The 18,159-nt window shown below is 37.7% G+C and overlaps 3 protein-coding genes across 4 annotated transcripts; all 3 read right to left on the reverse strand.

The window, feature by feature from the left end:
* Window positions 1-505: 505 nt before the first annotated feature.
* On the reverse strand, window positions 506-9,989 carry LOC127521379 (serine protease 57-like). 2 transcript variants are annotated; one of them, XM_051910600.1, is made up of 6 exons: window positions 9,894-9,989; window positions 9,660-9,810; window positions 9,438-9,576; window positions 8,562-8,825; window positions 864-8,439; window positions 506-745 (listed from the first exon to the last, which is right to left on the reverse strand). In XM_051910600.1, the coding sequence occupies exons 1-5, from the start codon at window positions 9,949-9,951 to the stop codon at window positions 8,290-8,292; spliced, it is 762 nt and encodes a 253-aa protein (XP_051766560.1). In that variant the 5' UTR covers window positions 9,952-9,989; the 3' UTR covers window positions 506-745; window positions 864-8,289. The 2 variants fall into 2 exon arrangements, with proteins under 2 accessions (XP_051766560.1, XP_051766561.1); XM_051910601.1 differs by having other exon boundaries at window positions 841-8,439.
* A 1,556-nt stretch (window positions 9,990-11,545) lies between these two features.
* LOC127521030 (mast cell protease 1A-like) lies at window positions 11,546-13,543 on the reverse strand. The gene is made up of 5 exons (XM_051909878.1): window positions 13,451-13,543; window positions 13,184-13,331; window positions 12,382-12,517; window positions 12,017-12,289; window positions 11,546-11,772 (listed from the first exon to the last, which is right to left on the reverse strand). The coding sequence occupies exons 1-5, from the start codon at window positions 13,506-13,508 to the stop codon at window positions 11,614-11,616; spliced, it is 774 nt and encodes a 257-aa protein (XP_051765838.1). The 5' UTR covers window positions 13,509-13,543; the 3' UTR covers window positions 11,546-11,613.
* An 890-nt stretch (window positions 13,544-14,433) lies between these two features.
* On the reverse strand, window positions 14,434-16,384 carry LOC127520893 (granzyme-like protein 1). Its single transcript, XM_051909606.1, has 5 exons — window positions 16,120-16,384; window positions 15,785-15,935; window positions 15,317-15,449; window positions 14,714-14,965; window positions 14,434-14,631 (listed from the first exon to the last, which is right to left on the reverse strand). Exons 1-5 carry the CDS (start codon window positions 16,232-16,234, stop codon window positions 14,461-14,463), a joined length of 822 nt encoding a protein of 273 aa, XP_051765566.1. The 5' UTR covers window positions 16,235-16,384; the 3' UTR covers window positions 14,434-14,460.
* Window positions 16,385-18,159: the final 1,775 nt, after the last annotated feature.

The following is an 18,159-nucleotide window of genomic DNA, read 5'->3' on the forward strand; positions in this document are numbered from 1 at the left end:
AAAAAAAATACAGGGTTTGTGGTTTTTGTGCATCATGGCCTACATGGTCTGTTTTAAACCCAAGGAAATACAACGAATGATGAGAACTTTTTCAGAAGCAGTTTCTTCTTCCTTTTTTTTTTTTTTTTTTTTTTTTTTTGCCTCATGCACCAACAATGTTTTTGTGACCAACTAAGAAACAGCAAAATGAGACTGAATGCCTTCTGATGACTGGAGTTATTTTCTGAGACTTTTTATACATCTTGACAAATTGATTGCTTGTGTCTTCAGGGCTTTTTAAACGAAGATAAAAAATAACATTTAATTTTTTGTAGGAGTGTATGTGTCGTCTTGAACTTTTTTCCCCGAGCGCTGCGTCTATTTTTGTTTAACAAGACTGTTGTGTAATTTATAGGATGTGGTGATGGCGGTGAACTTTAACTGTGGTTGAGTATCAAACAGTCCCAGGACGGTTTCGCTCTCTGTGAAGTGGCACTTTAGAAACAAAGAAATGCAGAGTCATTGCTTGAGTTTTTATCTTGCTTTTATTGAATTTTTTTTACGTGTAGCATTCATGTCACCATAAAAGGTGACAATAAAATTCAGTTTTAAAGTCATCAGGAACTTCCATTGATCACATTCTTAATCCATACTGTGTATTTTGAAATTTGAGTGTAAATATTGAAAGCATTTTGGTTGTCATGAGTTCCACAGAGACGATGCCCACCGCTTCCCCATTGCACACTAGCAGTCCACCCGAATTGCCCTGCAATAATACGTTTAATATTGATTACAATCACATTTTTGAGTTCTGAAGAATATTTTAGAAGAATAAGAAGACTCACAAATTATGAACTTTACCCAAAATATTGCTGTTGCCATACCTAACAAGCACCACTTTTTTTTTTTTTTCTTTTCTTGAAACCCCAAGAGCACAGGACGTTGTCTGGGAGTGGATCTTCCAGTTTTTGCAACATCGTCTGGCAGGTGGTGAAGTTTGTCACCTCTGTCACCGAAAGATCATTCACTACACTTTGCTGTTCAGTTTTACCCCATCCAGCAACCTTACACTTGGGCAAGACCACCACAGTCATTTATATAGGTCTCCACCACATGACACGACCTGACATCAGAGATGATGCAAAATGCAGAAGTAGCTACTTTTGCATAGTGTGATACAAGTAAGTTCTGCTTTCCTTGAAAACAAGATCTTACACTTTTATTCATTTAGCAGACACTTTTATCCAAAGTGACTTGAGGAATACAACAATTCATCATGAGAAGGCAATAAACACGAGAAGTGTCAGTAATATAATGTTCCAGTCATCATTCAAAATAGCTAGAACAGTAAGGGATTAAAGAATAATGAGAGCATAGACAATGGAATAGTAAAAGCATAGAGATTTTTGTGAGAGATTCAGCTGTCTGGATGGGGTTGGTAGATTATTCTACCAGCAAGGAACAGTGGATGAAGAGTGATATTTTTGCCTCTCTGCAATGGAACCACAAGCCGCTGCTCACTTACCGATTGCAGGCTTCTGGAGGGGACGAAGACTTGTAAGAGAGGGTGGAGGTAAGATGGTGCAGAGCCCTGTTCTGTTGGCGTGTGACGTGAGCTCTCTTGGGCTCATTGAAGACAAGTCATGCTGTTGCATTTAGAATCATTTGCGGAGGTTTGATCGCACATGTTGGAAGTCCAGCTAGAAGGCATTGCAATGGAATTTAGAAATCACAAGGACCTGGTTAAGAAACTGTGTTGCATGCTTTGTTAAGAAGGACCTAGTCTCAGCCTCAGATGTCACGCTCACGGACCGTTGGCTGAACGTCTGCTGCATATGGCACACTTAGCTGGAAACATTTCGGGATTTTCGAAGTCGTCATCTGGTTGGTTGAATTCTACAGGATGTCCGGGAGACACGTGTCGTGTTTTTTAATGGTCTGCATGGAAACAAATGCCGTGACGCCAAACCCCCTCATAGAAGATGAACGGCGTTGTGTTTACGACTGTGACAATGAGCGCTTACCAGAATCAACTAAACACTGGAGTTTCTAAAGTATGTGAAGTTCGTGGTTCCATTGTTGCAATAAACTTGCACAACGTTCTAGAATGAATCATTTATTAGATGCACACCGGTCTGTTATTGTAGGGACATCAACTTTACATTTTCACGCCCCTAAACATGACGCGGAACAAAACAAATTGTGATTGGTTGCGTTATATGTCAGTCAAAAGTCCTCTTGGGCGGTTCTTGGCCAATAAAAGCTGCAATAGTGTCCAGATCTTCTGCGGCCAGTCTGAAGGTCTGGCTACACAAGACTAAGAAGTGCCTGATCTTCCTAATGTTGTTCAGTGCAAACCTGTACGATCGTGCTGTTTTTGCAATGTGATCTTTAAAGGTCAGCTGATCATCAAGGATTACCCCAAGATTCCTGGCTGAACTCAACGGGATTATCATTGATAAACCTAGCTGGATGGTATTCTGCTGTACTGAAGGAGTGGCTGGGAAAATGAGAAGCTCTGTCTTAGGGGCTGTTCACACAGAACACATTTTTCCATTCCACTGCACTACTTTTCCATTGTTTATTAATGTAAACACACGCTAGACGGATGTCTTTAACCATTGCGCTCACATTATTTGGAGCATTTTGCGCATGACACGACATTCTAAAAAGGTGGCGCTCAAGCTAAAATAAGTTTTAGAAACGCATCTCTAGACCTTTATCTAGGTGCTTTTTTCGTTCCACTGACCTGCGTCTTGACATAACGCGTTCTGTATGAACCGCCCCTTAGCTAGGTTGGGTTGTAGGTGATGTTCTTTCATCCATGCCGAGATGTTCGCCAGGCAGTCTGAGATCCGTGCAGCTACCATTGGATCATCTGTGGTTTAGTCCAAATTTTCTGAAGAGACATGATCGCTTTATACCCTGAAAAAATTTAATTTAGGCTTTTATTTACATATAGACATTCATCAATACACACAACAGTTATGGTAAACGGAAGCTCAAGCATGTTCGCTTGACCTGCGAGAACCATTGAGGTTCATTCTCGTGTGTTACGCAGCACATTTGAGCTTCCGTAAGAGGTTTGTTCTCGTGCGTCAAGCAGGTTTAACTGAGCTTCTGTTTGTTCACTGATCAATGTTTATATGCGAATAAAAGCCTAAATTCAATATGTTCATCATATAAACTGATTGTGTCTCTTCAGAAAATTTGGACTAAACCGCTCGATTTACATGGATTAGTTTTACGATCTCTTTATGAAGTGTCAAAGTGGTTGTGTAGACTATCTATGGAGGGGCAGACATCGCTCATATTCATTAAAAACATCTTTATTTGTGTTCTGAAGATAAACGAAAGTCCTACAGGTTTGGAACAACATGGGGGTGAGTAAATGATGACAGAATTTTCATCTGAAGTAAAAAAAAAAAAAACTTCGACAAAAAGTAGTCTAACAATGTCTAAATATATATCCAAATGCAAAACCTAATACAAGTAAATTAATATGTCTGAAAACAATGTTCCCAGCAACTAGGGGAATATGCAGCCATGTTTATATATATATATATATCGCTGCAGGACTTTGATGTGGTGTATGTGTTTTGCGGAATAATATAATTTTTAGTAATTCATTAAGAAGACACAAGCAAATGCAGGTCTTTTATTTTTTCATTTGAATATATTTATGTATAGGACCCTAATCCACCCCTGCTTTCAGGTGCAATTTAATTTCTTTGGCAACATTTCTTTAGGCACAATTTATGATGGGATCCTGTGATCTTTTGGTTTAATTTAAACCTGTTTGGTTTTTTTTTGGTTTTGTTTTTTTAACCTGAGTCGTGGCTTTTTATGAATGTGTAGATAAATGGATAGTACACAATGAATTTGCCAGATTTTACACAGCAGAGAATTTTTCATGAATAGGGTACAGACTGGTGTCCCATTACAGCGAGAGAGGTTCAAAGACGGCTGTTTTCCTGGTCTTGCGACCAAAGATAGCCTACGATAGTTTTCTGACAGTGTCAGAAATTCAGCATGATCATCGCACAGTGTGTTTGCTGCTACGACCTACGTCTACTGACCAGCCAATAAAAATGCGACATGAAATCAAAGCGACATGGCGCTAAAACTTAAAACTGTTTTAAAACTCTTTTCCCTTCTTCTTTCGCCGCTTCCTTTTTTTTGTTAACCACTAGCACATGCTGATGACGTTTTATTCTTCTATAGAAACTTGCATCGTAGCCTACAAGTCAATAAGTGTCATCATCGTACAGTTTACATGCATATCGTGCCCGAGTTCAATTGGATCCAATTTGCACAGTGTGATTTGTAATGATCTTAAAGGATTGCAAAGATTGTGCAGTGTATCCCGGGCTTTAGATGCAGGAGAAATGGGCAGGAATAAAGATCTGAGTGGCTTTGACAAGGGCCAAATTGTTATGGAAAGGCGCCTGACTCTTGTCAGAGTATCTCTGAAACAGCAAGTCTTTTCAGTTGTTCCCGGTCAGCAGTGGCGAGAATTTACCAACAGTGGTCCGAGGAGAGACAAACCACAAACAGGCTCATCAATGCATGAGGGTGACGAAGGCTGTCCTGTCTGGTGTGAGGCTACAGAAGGTCTACTGTGCCACAAGTCACACAAAATTTTAACGATAGTTATGGGAGGAATGTGTCACAACACACAGTGCATCAGACTCTGCTGCATATGGGGCTGTGTAGCTGTAGAACAATCAGTGTCTATGATGACCCCTGTCCACCACTGAAAGTGCCTACAATGGACACATCAGAACTAGACCTTGAAGCAGTGGAAGAAGGCCGCTTGGTCCAGTGAGTCCCATTTTCTTTTACATCACGTGGATGGCCATGTGTGTGTGCACCAGGATGCACTGTGGGACGACGAAAAGCTGGTGGAGGCAGTGTGATGCTCTAGGCAATGTTCTGCAGGTAAACCGTGGGTCCGGCCATTCGTGTGGATGAAAATTTGACATGTGCCACCTACCTAAACATTGTTGCAGACCAGGTACACCCTGGCCTCCTTCACCAGGATATTGCACCCTGCTGCACTGCACACATTGTTCAGGAATGGCTTGAGGAACATGATGAAGAGTTCAAGTGTTGCCCTGGCCTCCAAATTCCCCAGATCACAATCCAGTTGAGCATGTGTGGGACCAACAAATTCAATTCTCGGCTGCTCCACCTTGCAACGTACATGACTTAAAGGATCTGCTGCTTAAGTCTTGGTGCCAGATATCACAGGACACCTTCAGGGGTCTTGTCCATGCCTCGGTGGGTTAGCACTGTTTCATAATGTTTTGGCTTATTGGTGTTTATTATCTAGTATGACATTTTACGTAGTTTTAAGCACATCAAATGTCTTTTTTATATGTTGATTTTGGCCTGTACCACTTTTGAGGTCTTGACCATCTCGGGTGTATTCAATAATTTTAGCTACATTTTTAACCATTACTTGCAACTCATAAATCTTCCTAGAAAATTAAAATCACGCAAATGAGTTTTAAACTGTACAGTATCTCACAGAAGTGAGTAAACCCCTCACATTTTTGTAAATATTTTATTATATCTTTTCATGTGGCAACACTGAAGAAATGACACTTTGCTATAATGTAAAGTAGTGAGTGTACAGCTTGTATAACAGTGTAAATTTGCTGTCCCCTCAAAGTAACTCAACACACAGCCATTAATGTCTAAACCGCTGGCCACAAAAGTGAGTACACCCCTATGTGAAAATGTCCAAATTGGGCACAATTAGCCATTTTCTCTCCCCGGTGTCATGTGACTCGTTAGTGTTACAAGGTCTCAGGTGTGAATGGGGAGCAGGCGTGTTAAATTTGGTGTTATCGCTCTCACTCTCTCATACTGGTCACTGGAAGTTCAACATGGCACCTCATGGCAAAGAACTCTCTGAGGATCTGAAAAAAAGAATTGTTGCTCTACATAAAGGTGGCGTAGGCTATAAGAAGATTACCAAGACCCAGAAACTGAGCTGCAGCATGGTGGCCAAGACCATACAGCGGTTTAACAGGACAGGTTCCACTCAGAACAGGCCTCACCATTGTCGACCAAAGAAGTTGAGTGCACGTGCTCAGCGTCATATCCAGAGGTTGTGTTTGGGAAATAGACGTATGAGTGCTGCCAGCATTGCTGCAGAGGTTGAAGGGGTGGGGGGGTCAGCCTGTCAGTGCTCAGACCATACGCTGCACACTGCATCAAATTGGTCTGCATGGCTGTCGTCCCAGAAGTAAGCCTCTTTTAAAGATGATGCACAAGAAAGCCCGCAAACATTTTGCTGAAGACGAGCAGACTAAGGATTACTGGAACCATGTCCTGTGGTCTGATGAGACCAAGATAAACTTATTTGGTTCAGATGGTGTAAAGCGTGTGTGGCGGCAACCAGGTGAGGAGTACGATGCTTTGAAACGATATGTATCGTGAAAAGCGCTATACAAATAAATGTGAAAAAATAAATAAATAAATAAATGTGAGTACAAAGACAAGTGTGTCTTGCCTACAGTCAAGCATGGTGTTGGGAGTGTCATGGTCTGGGACTGCATGAGTGCTGCCGGCACTGGGGAGCTACAGTTCATTGAGGGAACCATGAATGAGCAGAGCATGATCCCCTCCCTTCGGAGACTGGGCCGCAGGGCAGTATTCCAACATGATAACGACCCCAAACACACCTCCAAGACGACCACTGCCTTGCTAAAGAAGCTGAGGGTACCTAAACCCTACTGAGCATCTGTGGGGCATCCTCAAACGGAAGGTGGAGGAGCGCAAGGTCTCTAACATCCACCAGCTCCGTGATGTCGTCATGGAGGAGTAGAAGAGGACTCCAGTGGCAACCGTGAAGCTCTGGTGAACTCCATGTCCAAGAGGGTTAAGGCAGTGCTGGAAAATAATGGTGGCCACACAAAATATTGACACTTTGGGCCCAATTTGGACATTTTCACTTAGGGGTGTACTCACTTTTGTGGCCAGTGTTTTAGACATTAATGGCTGTGTGTTGAGTTATTTTGAGGGGACAGCAAATTTACACTGTTATACAAGCTGTACACTCACTACTTTACATTGTAGCAAAGTGTCTTTTCTTCAGTGTTGTCACATGAAAAGATATAATAAAATATTTACAAAAATGTGAATGGTGTACTCACTTCTGTGAGATACTGTATTTAGATTCCCAAATTTTAGTATCGTCAAAGAAATTTGAACAGAAAATAATGTTGTCGATCAACCTTTTTGTTTAAAAAGATTTAATTGTTTTAAAAGTTCCAGGATATTTTGTAACCTATTGATTGAAAATAAAATTTCAAATGTGTATTTCAGACCAAAATTTTCAATCACAGGTTTTATATGCTGTCCATCCCTGTTTTATCATGTCTATGTATGAATGCATTATTTCTCTAAAGTAATCCACAATATACACACAAGCACTGACATGTTAAGGTAGTTTTTTCTGCGTGCACATAATTTGTCATTGTGAAAATACAGACTCAGTCATTGGCAAAAGGATTTATTTGGTTAGTATTGTATGTGTAATCATAATTGCAGAATATAGCATACAGAATACAGTTCTATATATACAGGAAATAGTCTGTTCTGGCATTCTGGAATTCAAAATTCACCTTTTATATAGACACAAATTTGACTGCAACTGAGTTTTATAGTTTATAATCACATGTTGCTCTGACTTGTGTAAAATAAATCATGTCAAATATTTTGATGGATGTAGTTCTTCTGTGTGAATATGTTTGCTAAACAGGTCATTTTTTTAAACACTGTTTACAAGACTATGGAAGTTAATCTTTGAAACAGTCTGTTAACCACATAAAAGTATTACTTAGCAACACTTTTCAGCTTTACCACAGAGTGATGCTGCATTTGTGTCAAGATGGACCCCAGCTCCTTTTTGCAGGTCTTGACTCATTTTGAAAGTTATTCTGTGGCCGCAAACGTTGTATTACCAGAACATGTTAGATTAATGGAACATGTTGTATTACCAGAACATGTTAGATTAATAGAACATGGAAAAAAAAAAAATATGGTTTGTGGTTTTTGTGCATCATGGCCTACATGGTCTGTTTTAAACCCAAGGAAATACAAAGAATGATGAGAACTTTACTTTAGGCTAACTAATGTGACAGCAAATGCACTTTCTTAAGCAAATTCTTTTCTCTCTTTTTTTCAACCTGCCTCATGCACCAACAGCATTTTTGTGACGATCTAAGAAACAGCAAAATGAGACTGAATGACCTCTCACACCACCATGCACAACAATACAATTCAGTTTCAAAGGCATCAAGCACCTCCATTGATCACCTTCTTGATCCATAATGTGTATTTTGAAATTTGAGTGTAAATGTTGGGAACATCTGGGGAGTCACAGCGTTCCAAAGAGGCGATGCCCACCGCTTTCCCATTGCACACTAGCGGTCCACCTAAATCGCCCTGCAATAATATGTTTGATAATGATTACAATCAAATTTTTATTGAGTTCTGAAGAATATTTTAGAAGAATAAATAAGACTCACAAATTATGAACTTTACTCAAAATATTGCTGTTGCCGTACCTGACAAGCGCCACTTTTAGTCTTGGAGCCCACAGTGCACAGGACGTTGTCGGGGGGTTTCACTCGCAGTTTTTTCCACATCGTCTGGCAGGTTGTGAAGTTGATAGTCGACACATCTGTCACCAGCAGATCGTTCACCACATTATGCTGTTCAGTTTTACCCCATCCCCCAACCTGGCACTTGGAATTAGGCTTCAGTGGTTTGCTGGGGATTTTGTTTGGGATTTTGATGGTTTTCACACCTTTCACACCTTTCTTGGACAGCTAGAATTTCACACAAGAAAAATACAGTCTTCATGATTAATGTTTTAATTTTATTGAAATTCCTTACTTTATAAATAAAATATAAATGTATAATTTATTATTATTATTGTATAATGTTATTATTTAATTCTAAAATAAAATGCAAAATATCTAATTTTACATTTTATATAATTTACTTTATAATTGACATATAAATGTACAATTTATTACTATTATAATTATTAAATTCTAAAATGAAATTAAAAATATGTATATGTACATTTATGTTATTTAATTTTTAATTAGTAAAAAATGTATAATTTAATATGTATTATTATTAAATTCTAAAATATAAATTTATAATTAACCATTTTAATTTAATTTTACAAAGTAATAATACATTTATTATTTTAATTATAAACAAAATAAAATATATATTTTTAATATTACATTTGAAATGTATTTTATAATGTAATGATAATACATATTAAATTATACATTTATTATTTTAATTTTAAACTAAGTAATATAAATTTATAATGAAATAGTTTGATTGTATTTAAATTATAACCTAATAATAACTAATATTATTATGTTTTATAATACATGTTAATTTTTAATGAAATATTGTACCTTGAGAAGCATGATGTCATAGCCATTTTTTGGGTCTCTGAAAGATTGGTGCTTATGTTTATGTTGCACTATGTATCTTCTCAGATTCGCCTTCTGTGGACTGATGTTGTGGGTGCCCAAGATCACAGTCATGTTGCCTCTTTAACATGAACATAATTGCAGATTAGTGAACAGTTTTGTTGAACATATCCCAGTTTAGCAGTAGGCCAACTAACATCTTACCTTTCATCGCATTGTGCGGCTGTCATCACGTAGCTCGGGTCGATCAGGAATCCTCCACATCTGTGTTTTCCATCAATCTGAACTGATGCCATGTAAAGCATGGAGTTCTTCTTGACTTTTTTGCCATTGGTGATATCAGCTCCAAATGTACCTAAACCAATGAAGACGCAAGTTTGAGTCAACCAGAAACAGTTTATTTATCATTTTTCATCTGTAAAGCATGATTTTATGAACCTGTCAGTGTCAAGCTTGTCAAAGCCACTGAGAGCAACAGGCTGTACGCTGCATTCATCTTGACAAGACGCTGCTGGAGAGACCACCACAGTCATTTATATACATCTCCACCACATGACACGACACGCGCATGACACACTTCCTGACAGTCCAAGATGATGCAAAAATTTTGAATTTGCATAGTGTGAAATTTGCATAGTATAAAGTAGGTTTTTCTTTCCGTGAATATAAAATCTTCTCCAGCATTTCTTGGTATATCTGATGTCTTTCAAGTTTAATTTAACTACTGTGACTATTGGACATATGTCACAGTTATGTTCAGTTTGTTTTAGTTTGTATGGACTTTAAAGGGTTAGTTCACCCAAAAATGAAATTTCTGTCATTAATTACTCACCCTCATGTCGTTCCACACCCGTAAGACCTTTGTTCATCTTCAGAACACAAATTAAGATGTTTTTAATAAAATCCGAGAGTTTTTTTTTTTTTTTATCTCCTATAGAAAGCAATGAAATTAGCACATTTAGTCCAGAAAAGTAGTAAAAACATTGTTAAAATAGTCAACGTGACTATAGTGGTTCAACCTTAATGTTATGAAGCAACGAGAATACTTTTTGTGCGTAAAAACAAAACAAAAATAATGACATTATTCAGTGATTTTTCCTCTTCTCTGTCAGTCTGTTAAGCAGTTGGGCAGTGCTGCGTTTCCGTGTTTACGTCAGAACGCTGGCTCATTATTGGCCGACTCCTGCATCAGCATCACACACGAACAGGCGTCGGCCAATACTGAGCCGCAGTTCGGACGTAGAACCTGGAAGCTGCAACAAAAATAGCGTAGCAGAATGACAGGGGAGAGACGAATTTGTTGTATAAAGTCGTTATTTTTGTTTTGTTTTTGCGCACAAAAAGTATTCTCGCTTCATAACATTAAGGTTGAATCACTGTAGTCACGTCGACTATTTTAACAATGTTTTTACTACTTTTCTGGACATTGAATGTGCTAATTTCGTTGCTTTCAATGGAGGATAAAAAAACCTCTCGGATTTCATCAAAATATCTTAATTTGTGGTCTTACGGGTGTGGAACGACATGAGGGTGAGTAATTAATGACAGAAATTTCATTTTTGGGTGAACTAACCCTTTAAGTTTGTTTTCATTTCTCACGTGTCTTTGTTCTGATTCCCGCCACTCCCTGGTTACCGTGATTATTAGTTCATTTGATTGTGTTCACCCCTTCACCATCTGTATTTATGTCACTCTGTTTCACTTCTCAGTTGTTCTCAGTTGTGAACACTCTTACCTGTTTGGATTATATTATAAACTTTGTGTTGGAACTTTATTCATCTGTGTCTTCGTCTGTCTGCCTGCACACGTTACAATATGTTTGATATATGTCATGTAGTATGAATTTTTAGCTACTTTGAGGTCTTGACTGCCTCGACTGTATTCAAGAATTTAAATGTATGTTTCAGATTAAAATTTTCAGTCACAGGTTTTATATGCTGTCCATTCCTGGTTGATTATGTCTTTGTATGAATGCATTATTTCTCTAAAGTAACCCATAATATACACGCAAGCACTGACATGTTGTATTAGTTCTTCCCAAAAACAATCTTACAAGCACATGATTTGTCATAGTGAAAATACAGACTCAGTCATTAGCAAAACAATTTATTTGGGCCGTTATTGTATATTTAAGCAAAATGCAGTGAACAGGAAAGTCTTAATTTTCTTTCTTCTTCATCATTGCTTTGATCCAACGTACATGTTTTGAAATATCAGTGTAGATATTTGGTACATCAGGATATTTGCAGCCCTTTATGTTGAAGGAGACAATACCCACTGCCATTGAATTGCACACCAATGGACCTCCTGAATCACCCTGCAAGAATATATGCATAGATGGGGTTAAAAGAATAGAGGTATAGAACATCCCTAATTTAAAATACTTACAATATGGTAATTTATGTTTATGTAAAGGTAAGACTGTTTTTTTTCCCCCGTCTTTCTTAATTTTTTTCAAGATAGTTTAAAAACATTTTTGTAATTGTACTATTGTCTCAAAACCTTATAGTTTCTGCACTTAAGACCTTGTGACTACTTTCCCCAGTATGTATGTTTATTACCAAGCACACTCCTCCGTTCTGTTTATATCCTCCAGCACAGATGATGTTCGGTGGAAGTTTTGTTATGTTCTGTTTGTATTTCTTCCATGCTTCCTTGCAGTCGTGGATGTCAACAGTTGATACATTCAAGGCCAGAAGTTCATTAACTTCTTTACGCTGTTTAGTAGAACCCCATCCAGCGACCAAGCACTGGGTTTTGTGTGTAATTCTCTGGTGTTCATCTGGGATTTTCACTGTCTTCAATTTTTTTCCCAAAACTGCTTCCCTAGAAATCTTTAGATGCAAATATTTTATTATTAAATTTGCTCGTTTGGTCATGTTGTTCTTGTGAAAATTTCATCACAACCTGACAAGTGTTGCCTTACTTTTAGAAGCATGATGTCATTGCCTGTCTTAACATCTTTGAACGTTTTTGGTATAAATTTTCGAACCACATTGTATCTGTCTAGATTCTTCCGTGGAGAAATATCATGGTTGTCAAGAACAACAGTCATCTCTTTACTGGAATCAAATAAAACAGAGGGAGTCAGACATACATTTTGCTGAATTGTTCACTCAGCAATCATTATTTAGTCAAAGTCATATGACTTCCCTATTCAACTTACGTTTTTTTCCGTAAGGTGAATAGGGAAGGTGTAGGACATACAGCGTAAGCTTTTTGAAGAATAAGGAAGGTGGAAGCCCTTGTAAGGCGATCATTTGTTTTTCTAAAGCATATACATTTTTATTTTATTTTTTTTTTTTGAAAATGACCAGTCGCTTCACTAGATAAGACCCTTATTCCTCGTCTGGTATCGTTTAAAGCCCTTTGAAGCTGCACTGAAACTGTAATTTTGACCTTCAACCGTTTGAGGTCAATTGAAGTACACTATAAGGAGAACAATCCTGGAATGTTTTCATCAAAAACCTTAATTTCTTTTCGACTGAAGAAAGAAGGACATGGACATCTTGGATGACATGGGGATGTGTAAATTATCAGGAAATTTTAATTTGAAAGTGAACTAATCCTTTAACAGCTTACTGAAGGAAAGATTTTCACTGAATAATGACTTAAATTTTGGTCTGCTCATCACACAAAGCTATCTTTCCACAAAAGAAAATCATATTAGTTTGCAACAAACTGACAAATTTTAAAAACTGGTATCTGTGTATAAAAATGTAATATACCTTTCACAGTGTGCAGCTGTGAGCACATATTTAGGAGATATTAGAAATCCTCCACATTCATGTTTTTTGTTGACCTGCACCGATACCATATATTGCAAAGAATTTTTTGAAGCTTTTTTCCCATTGATTATGTCATCTCCAACCACAACTATGGAGAAAAAAAATTAGAAGTTGAGCCAAAAATAACTATAAACTTAAATAAATAAATAAATAAATAAATAGTGGTGCAATGTCTAAAGGTAAAGGATTGCTAATGAAAGAACCTACCTGTGATGTGCAGTGTGATCACAGCCGTGGCGAGCAGAATCGCAGTGAAGCACCTCATTGTCTTTGTGGTATGTGCAAAATGTGTCACTGCCTTTTAACTACTGAAAGTAGAAGGTCAGGCATCCCTTCACAGCTAACCACAGTTCTGCATTTCCTGGATGTTTCTTCTGTTATTTTTAGATAATCAAATGTAAGCTCTGTAAATTGGTATGTATGTTAAAACATGGTTTCCCAGCTTAAAGGGATACTTCACCCAAACAATGAAAATTAGGTCATCATTTATATTTACCTTATGTTGCGTTTCTTCAGTGGAATATATTTAGAAATGTTTCAACTGTCAACTGTCTTGTCCATACAGTGAAATTCAGTGCAGTCCAATACAACATTGGACCCCATAAACATTGTTCATTGTATGAAAAAAAAAGTGAGTAAATGATGACATTTTTGGGGGAACTTTTTTGGGGGACACTGGTCTGTTTGTCAAAACATTGCTCAGTTGCTTTGAAAATCCTGACCAGATTGACATAGCAACAGTTCAGTCAATGGTGTGAGTTTGGGGCAGGGCTGTTTGACCAATGGCAGATGAGGAGTAGGTTCTGAGAAACCTGTGTGAGAACAGTTTAAAAAAAGAATTTCCTCAGTTTTTTCTTTGACATTTAAATGCTACTAGCAGTCTCATGATAGGTGTGAGCTGACATGTACATTTTCAGGTGCTTCCAATAAGAATAGACCTTTTCTAATCTATGGTGATCCTCGTGTCCTTGCACAGTCATTGGATTTTCTAGTTAAGATGTTTTTGCAAACTAGAGTGTTTCTCACAGAGTGTCTGACCACATGCAATGACATCAGCCCCCCACAGGAAACCAAGCCTGCTGAGAAGGGTCGAAACCATTTTTTCACTGAAAAGTGTTTGTCACATCTAACAAATCGATCACGGTGTCAAATTATAATATCTCAAAAAATCCACACATACAATCAACAGAGTGTGTCGTTAGGAAATAAAATGTTTATTAATCAAGCTCTTGCTTCACACCTCCAAAAATACAATTTATCCAAGGCAGGAATTTGGAAATCTTGGTGTAGACATTGGGTAATGTTGGTGAGTCACAGTTGTTTGGCTGATTGAATGAAACGACACCAACTGCAACTTTGTTGCACACCAAAGGTCCTCCAGAATCACCCTGAGAAGTGGAAAAAGTTACAGGCTGTGAATAAAATTGAACAGCTATACTATTTTTGATTTGTCCAGAATATTCTTTGTACCTGACAAAATCCTCCAGGTCCACCTGCACACACCATCCTTGAGGTGGAGTATGTTTTCCCCCAGTACTTCTGACATGCTTTTTTATCAATGATTGTGACATCAACCTCCATAAGTTTAGCACTCGCTGTACCATTGGTGGTTTTTTTACCCCATCCTGCAACACTGCATTTGGCTTTGGCCTTGATGTCCTTATCTTTCTTTGGTATGGAGATCCAGTTGATTTTGTTGTCCGTTTTCACCTTTACATTTAGCTACAACACATAATTCAATCATTAAGGCTGAGAAATTTCATAATGAATATAAACTGTATGAGAAACTTTACTGTATTGACAATTTTTTTTACTTTTCAGAATAATGGGACTACTAGGTATCCCCCCACCCCCCAGAAAAAAACAGACAAATTACATTAATATGCAAAATTGTAGATACACCAGAAATTAGAGATCACTGTCTGAATGAATGCATTTCATCACATGCAAAATCAGATTTGAAACCAAATTGGACTTGTGTACAATGTGAACAAAGCCTAGCGGATTAGGACATTCAGGAATACAATTGTTTTCTTGCAAAACTTAAATGCAAAACCTAGCTGAGTCATTTACCTGAAGTAGCATGATGTCATTTAGCAGACTTTTAGACTCATACCCCGGGTGGATGTGGTAGAACTTGACATCCATGCGGCTAGAACCATGATTGTGATCATGCGCTCCAACCACAACTGTCAGCTTCTCTCCTCTGCCAAGATGAGAAAGAAAACATGTATTTTGTTGGTATAAGGACTGATCATTCAAAACTGAGTTTTGCATTTCAGGTCTGAACATAAGAATATGCATTTAGAACCTTATTGTATTAACTTGGTTATGATGCTGCCATTCTAAAGCCACAAATATTTTGCTCAATTTTAGCAACTTTGGTTTTGGTTGAAGTAAAAACACTTTAGACTCCCTAAATTATCCCTTAGTATACTAGGTTGGGTAGTATCATGTGTGTCATTTTGAAAGTAGTCACACCAAGTAAAGACCATAGGACTCTTTGACTCATAACAAAATTCTAACTGAACAAAAACTTACAATTTAAAGCAGTGTGCAGCCGTCATGACAAACTGTTCAGACACAAGGAAGCCACCGCATATGTGTTTGTTATTTCTTTGTATAGAAACCATGTAGGGTCTTGAATGAGGTCTGGCTTCTGTGCCATTCACTATACCCACATTCACAGATGCTGAAAGAGAAATTAGTTTAGGTTGGTTAAATGAGAAATAGATTTGAATGTTCCTTCAGATGAAGTTATTGAGCATAGTGATAGCAATGCTAAAAATGCATAAAATAAACATTAAATGTGCACATTTATGGTAAATGTAGAAGACATAATTCAATAGAAATCTGTTGTTTTCCATCAGACTTACATGGAAGGGTCGGATATGGTAGCAGGCTGACTAGCAAAAGCACGGAGACGATCATGATGCTGTTCAGAAGGTTTCTACTGAAGTTCTCCTCAGTGTTGATGATGGTATTTAACATAAAGTGGTCTGGTTTAGCCCCTTAGTAGTGCTTGCACTTCCTCTTTCACAGCTTCATGTGGGTATCACTTTGCACTGAAGTGGAAAATATAGGTGTTATATTTGCGTTCTTGATGGTAGTAGACTAATCTGCCCCATGTGTGATGTAATCCATGTCTAATATTTCTTGTAAATTCTGTTAGAGGTGAGAAATCAGTTGAGAGCATAGTAAAACTGAGACTTGCCAAATTTTTTAATATCTTTTGTAGGAAGATTTTACAAGCTCTTTATTTTACAACTCAAATCCTGGAGGCTTTTCCAGGACTGTTTTTATATTATTAATATATTTTATTTTGACCTGTCTGAAAAGTTTTATTTATAAAATAAAATCTTATTTATTATTTATATTATTTCAGTGAGATGAGTCTACAGGCATGACTGGAAAGTAGGGTGTTGCGTAAGTCATAGGCTATATGGTTGTGACAATGGGAACACTTTGACTATAATTTTGATTCTTGCCATGTGATACATTTATTGAAAGAAATTGAAAGAAATTTTATGGAAGAACTCAAGAAAAACATTTCTTCTTTTTTTTATTTTCCTTGTAGACACTTAACATTTCAAATTTGTTCATGGATCCATAGATCCAAGATATGCCGAAATATGCGTATAAACTTCAGGATGCTCCTGTGTCAGCATCACATGCATGTGTTGTGCTGCTCACGTGAACAGCATCGGCCAATACTGAGCCAGTGTTATGTCGTAGAACCCGGAAGCACTGCAATGTGTCTAAAAAGTAAACAGCATTGGAGAATGACAGGGAAGAGAAGATTAATTGTTGAATAAATTTGTTATTTTTGTTTTGTTTTTGCACACAAAAGTATTCTTGCCGCTTCATAACATTAAGGTTGAACCACTGTAGTCATGTGGACTATTTTAACAATGTCTTTGCTATCTTTCTGGGCCTTGAAAAGTGCAATGACGTTGCTGCCTATGTGTGGTTCAGATACCTCTCGGATTTCATCAAAAATACCTTAATTTGTGTTCTGAAGGTGAACGAAGGTCTTACAGGTTTGGAATAACATGAGGGTGAGTAATTAATGACAGAAATTTCATTTTTGGGTGAACTAACCTTTTAAAAGTATACTTTTATACACTAAAAAGTGAGCCAATTTAGTCCCAAGCAGTACTGAAATAGTACACTTACAAGTATACTACTAGTACACTGATATTAGCACTACATAAAGTATACTTAAAATTATACTTGAACTTTACTTAAAGGTGCAATGTGTAACATTTAGGAGGATCTACTGACAGAAATGCAATATAATATAAATAACTATGTTTTCAGTGGTGCATAAAGACCTTACATAATGAAAAGTTATGTTTTTATTACCTTAGAATGGGCCATTTCTATCTCATACACCACAGGTCCCCCCTCCATGTTAAGTCGCCATTATGTGCCAGCATGTTTCTACAGCAGCCCTAAATGGACAAACACTCTACAGAGCGTGTTTAGTGACTATGTTGTTCTTCTTTTAAATCGTTCATGTTTTTGAGGCAGCTTGCATCGTCACTACGTTGAATACGCACATAGTAGTAGTGGTATTCATCTGGTTTATTAGAAGCAGAGATCGTTCTTTGTTAGAAGAAACCTCATTGCTTCACACAGGCTACTTTCTGCTGTCTCAGACGATGACATCTTTGTCTTCTGTCGGCCAGACGGCCACCTTAGCTTCTCCGAAAGGGGGGTGCGAGGGGTGTGCACCGTTAGTTGCAGTTCGCAATCTCACCGCTAGATGCCACTAAAATGTACACATTGCACCTTTAAGTAGGGATGCACGGGGCACAACCTAACGCGGGGTTAGTTGTAACACATGGTTTGAATACTTCCACATATGTTAGCATGATGAATCTTTGTGTATTTACTAGTTGCCATATCAACAA

Source organism: Ctenopharyngodon idella, chromosome 10 (genome assembly GCF_019924925.1).
Source record: "Ctenopharyngodon idella isolate HZGC_01 chromosome 10, HZGC01, whole genome shotgun sequence".
Classification (NCBI taxonomy): Eukaryota; Metazoa; Chordata; class Actinopteri; order Cypriniformes; family Xenocyprididae; genus Ctenopharyngodon; species Ctenopharyngodon idella.

Coding starts and splice junctions, on each gene's coding strand:
- LOC127521379 (XM_051910600.1), bottom strand. CDS start 9,951: ATGAATGCAGCGTACAGCCTGTTGCTCTCAGTGGCTTTGACAAGCTTG. Junction 9,577..9,659: donor GCCGCACAATGCGATGAAAG/GTAAGATGTTAG, acceptor TTCATGTTAAAG/AGGCAACATGACTGTGATCT. Junction 8,440..8,561: donor CTAAAAGTGGCGCTTGTCAG/GTACGGCAACAG, acceptor ATATTATTGCAG/GGCGATTTAGGTGGACCGCT.
- LOC127521030 (XM_051909878.1), bottom strand. CDS start 13,508: ATGAGGTGCTTCACTGCGATTCTGCTCGCCACGGCTGTGATCACACTG. Junction 13,332..13,450: donor GATCACACTGCACATCACAG/GTAGGTTCTTTC, acceptor TTTTCTCCATAG/TTGTGGTTGGAGATGACATA. Junction 12,518..13,183: donor ACAGCTGCACACTGTGAAAG/GTATATTACATT, acceptor ATTTGATTCCAG/TAAAGAGATGACTGTTGTTC.
- LOC127520893 (XM_051909606.1), bottom strand. CDS start 16,234: ATGTTAAATACCATCATCAACACTGAGGAGAACTTCAGTAGAAACCTT. Junction 15,936..16,119: donor ACCATATCCGACCCTTCCAT/GTAAGTCTGATG, acceptor TTTCTCTTTCAG/CATCTGTGAATGTGGGTATA. Junction 15,450..15,784: donor GCTGCACACTGCTTTAAATT/GTAAGTTTTTGT, acceptor TCATCTTGGCAG/AGGAGAGAAGCTGACAGTTG.